Here is a 1,831-nt window from a genome sequence, read left to right as displayed (position 1 = left end):
GGCGGCGGCGGCGGCGGCGGCGCGCTTGTCCCGCTGCTTCTCCTGGATCTTCTTCATCTCGTCCGAGTACTTGCAGAAGGTGTGGCCGAACTTGGCCCAGACCTTGTAGGGGACGGTGATGGAGTTGCGGTAGGTGGGCTTCACCTCGCTCACCCGCATGAAGACGCCGTACTTGTTGGAGCCCACGTCGAAGAAGAAGCGCTTGTTGTCCACAGTCAAGGAGGTGCCCTCGGGCAGCTCGGCCGGCTCCTCCTCCACCCCGTAGTCGTCGATGAGCTTGGCCAGGGCGTCGCGGAACTCGATCAGGCCCTGGGCCGGCAGGGCGATGGTCTGGCCCTGCGTGGAGCCCAGCCCCGGGCCGCGGTTGACGGTCTGGCGGACGCGGAGGAAGCGCCCGCGCTGGTTCTCCTTCAGATCCATGTAGTACTTGCGGTTCTCCCGCACCAGGAACTCGCTCTTGAGCGCCCGCCGGGGCTCGTCGGCCGCCTGCGCCAGCTCGGGGGGCTGGCTGGGCCCCAGCTGGGCGTAGTGCTCGATGAAGTCGCCCAGGTAGTCGCGGAACTCGACGGCCACCGACATGGAGAGGGTCAGGCGGCTCTTGTTGCCGCCCGCCCCCACCTCGGCGATCTTGAGGAAGCGGCCCTTGGCGTTCTGCTTGACGTCCAGGTAGAAGCGCTTGTTCTGGATGTCCACCCGCTTGGAGGCCAGCTCCTGCGTCTCGTGCTGCAGGCCGCCGCCCGGGCCGCCGCCGCACCACGACCCGCACTCGGACGAGGACACGCCGACCTCGGACGACCTGGAGCAGTTCGCCAAGCAGTTCAAGCAGCGGCGCATCAAACTGGGATTTACCCAAGCGGACGTGGGGCTGGCGCTGGGCACCCTCTACGGCAACGTCTTCTCGCAGACCACCATCTGCCGCTTCGAGGCCCTGCAGCTCAGCTTCAAGAACATGTGCAAGCTGAAGCCTTTGTTGAACAAGTGGTTGGAGGAGGCGGACTCCTCCTCGGGCAGCCCCACCAGCATAGACAAGATCGCGGCGCAGGGCCGCAAGCGGAAAAAGCGCACCTCCATCGAGGTGAGCGTCAAGGGCGCGCTGGAGAGCCACTTCCTCAAGTGCCCCAAGCCCTCCGCCCAGGAGATCACCTCGCTCGCGGACAGCCTACAGCTGGAGAAGGAGGTGGTGAGAGTGTGGTTTTGTAACAGGAGACAGAAAGAGAAGCGCATGACTCCCCCGGGAGGGACGCTGCCGGGCGCCGAGGACGTGTACGGGGCCAGCAGGGACACGCCGCCGCACCACGGGGTGCAGACCCCCGTGCAGTGAACTCGCGGCGGGGGCGCCCGGCCCCTCCTCCTCCTCCTCCTCCTCCTCCTCCTCCTCCTCCTCCTCTCCTCCTTCCCCCAACTTTTGATTGTCCTCCTTTTTTTCTTTTCGGTTTTTCTTTTTTTTATTATTATTATTATTATTATTTTCTCCTATCTTTAAAAAAAAAGACAAAAAAACAAAAAACAAACAAAAAACGCGCAAAAAAAAAAGAAAAGAAAAGAAAACAAAAAGCGAGCGAGCGAGAGGGCGAGCGCGAATCACAGCAGACAGACAGACAGACAAAGCACCTGCACCGGACCGTCCCTTAGACGGCAGCGGGTGCGATGCCGGGTTTTGACCTTTCCAGGCGAGTGCCCGTGCACCGGAGCGGAGTGAGTACGGCGCGCAGGCAGGGCAGGCAGGCACCGGCAGGGCAGGCACCGGCACCGGCAGGGCAGGCGCAGGGCGAAGCGGTTCGCACGAAACTCCCTTGCTCGCTGGCGAAAAAAATAACGGCGCTGCCCGGCC

General features: G+C 63.0%; 2 protein-coding genes across 2 annotated transcripts in view; one reads left to right on the top strand and one right to left on the bottom strand.

The window, feature by feature from the left end:
• PURA (purine-rich element binding protein A) overlaps nucleotides 1-792 on the bottom strand; it is a gene marked incomplete at its 5' end in the record, with an annotated part of 2,496 nt that extends 1,704 nt beyond the window's left edge. The window contains one exon of the mRNA XM_010565981.1: nucleotides 4-792. Within this exon, the coding sequence (XP_010564283.1) occupies nucleotides 4-792 (789 nt within the window). The remainder of the gene's footprint in view (nucleotides 1-3) is intronic.
• Nucleotides 1-1,321, top strand: part of LOC104830829 (POU domain, class 3, transcription factor 2-like) — an 8,611-nt gene extending 7,290 nt beyond the window's left edge. The window contains exon 3 of the mRNA XM_010565990.1: nucleotides 797-1,321. Within this exon, the coding sequence (XP_010564292.1) occupies nucleotides 797-1,321 (525 nt within the window). The remainder of the gene's footprint in view (nucleotides 1-796) is intronic.
• Nucleotides 1,322-1,831: the final 510 nt, after the last annotated feature.

Source organism: Haliaeetus leucocephalus, unplaced genomic scaffold (genome assembly GCF_000737465.1).
Source record: "Haliaeetus leucocephalus isolate CR32 unplaced genomic scaffold, Haliaeetus_leucocephalus-4.0 Scaffold199, whole genome shotgun sequence".
Taxonomy (NCBI): domain Eukaryota; kingdom Metazoa; phylum Chordata; class Aves; order Accipitriformes; family Accipitridae; genus Haliaeetus; species Haliaeetus leucocephalus.
Note: the sequence above shows the minus strand (reverse complement) of the source record. Positions and strands in the feature narration are given on the sequence as shown.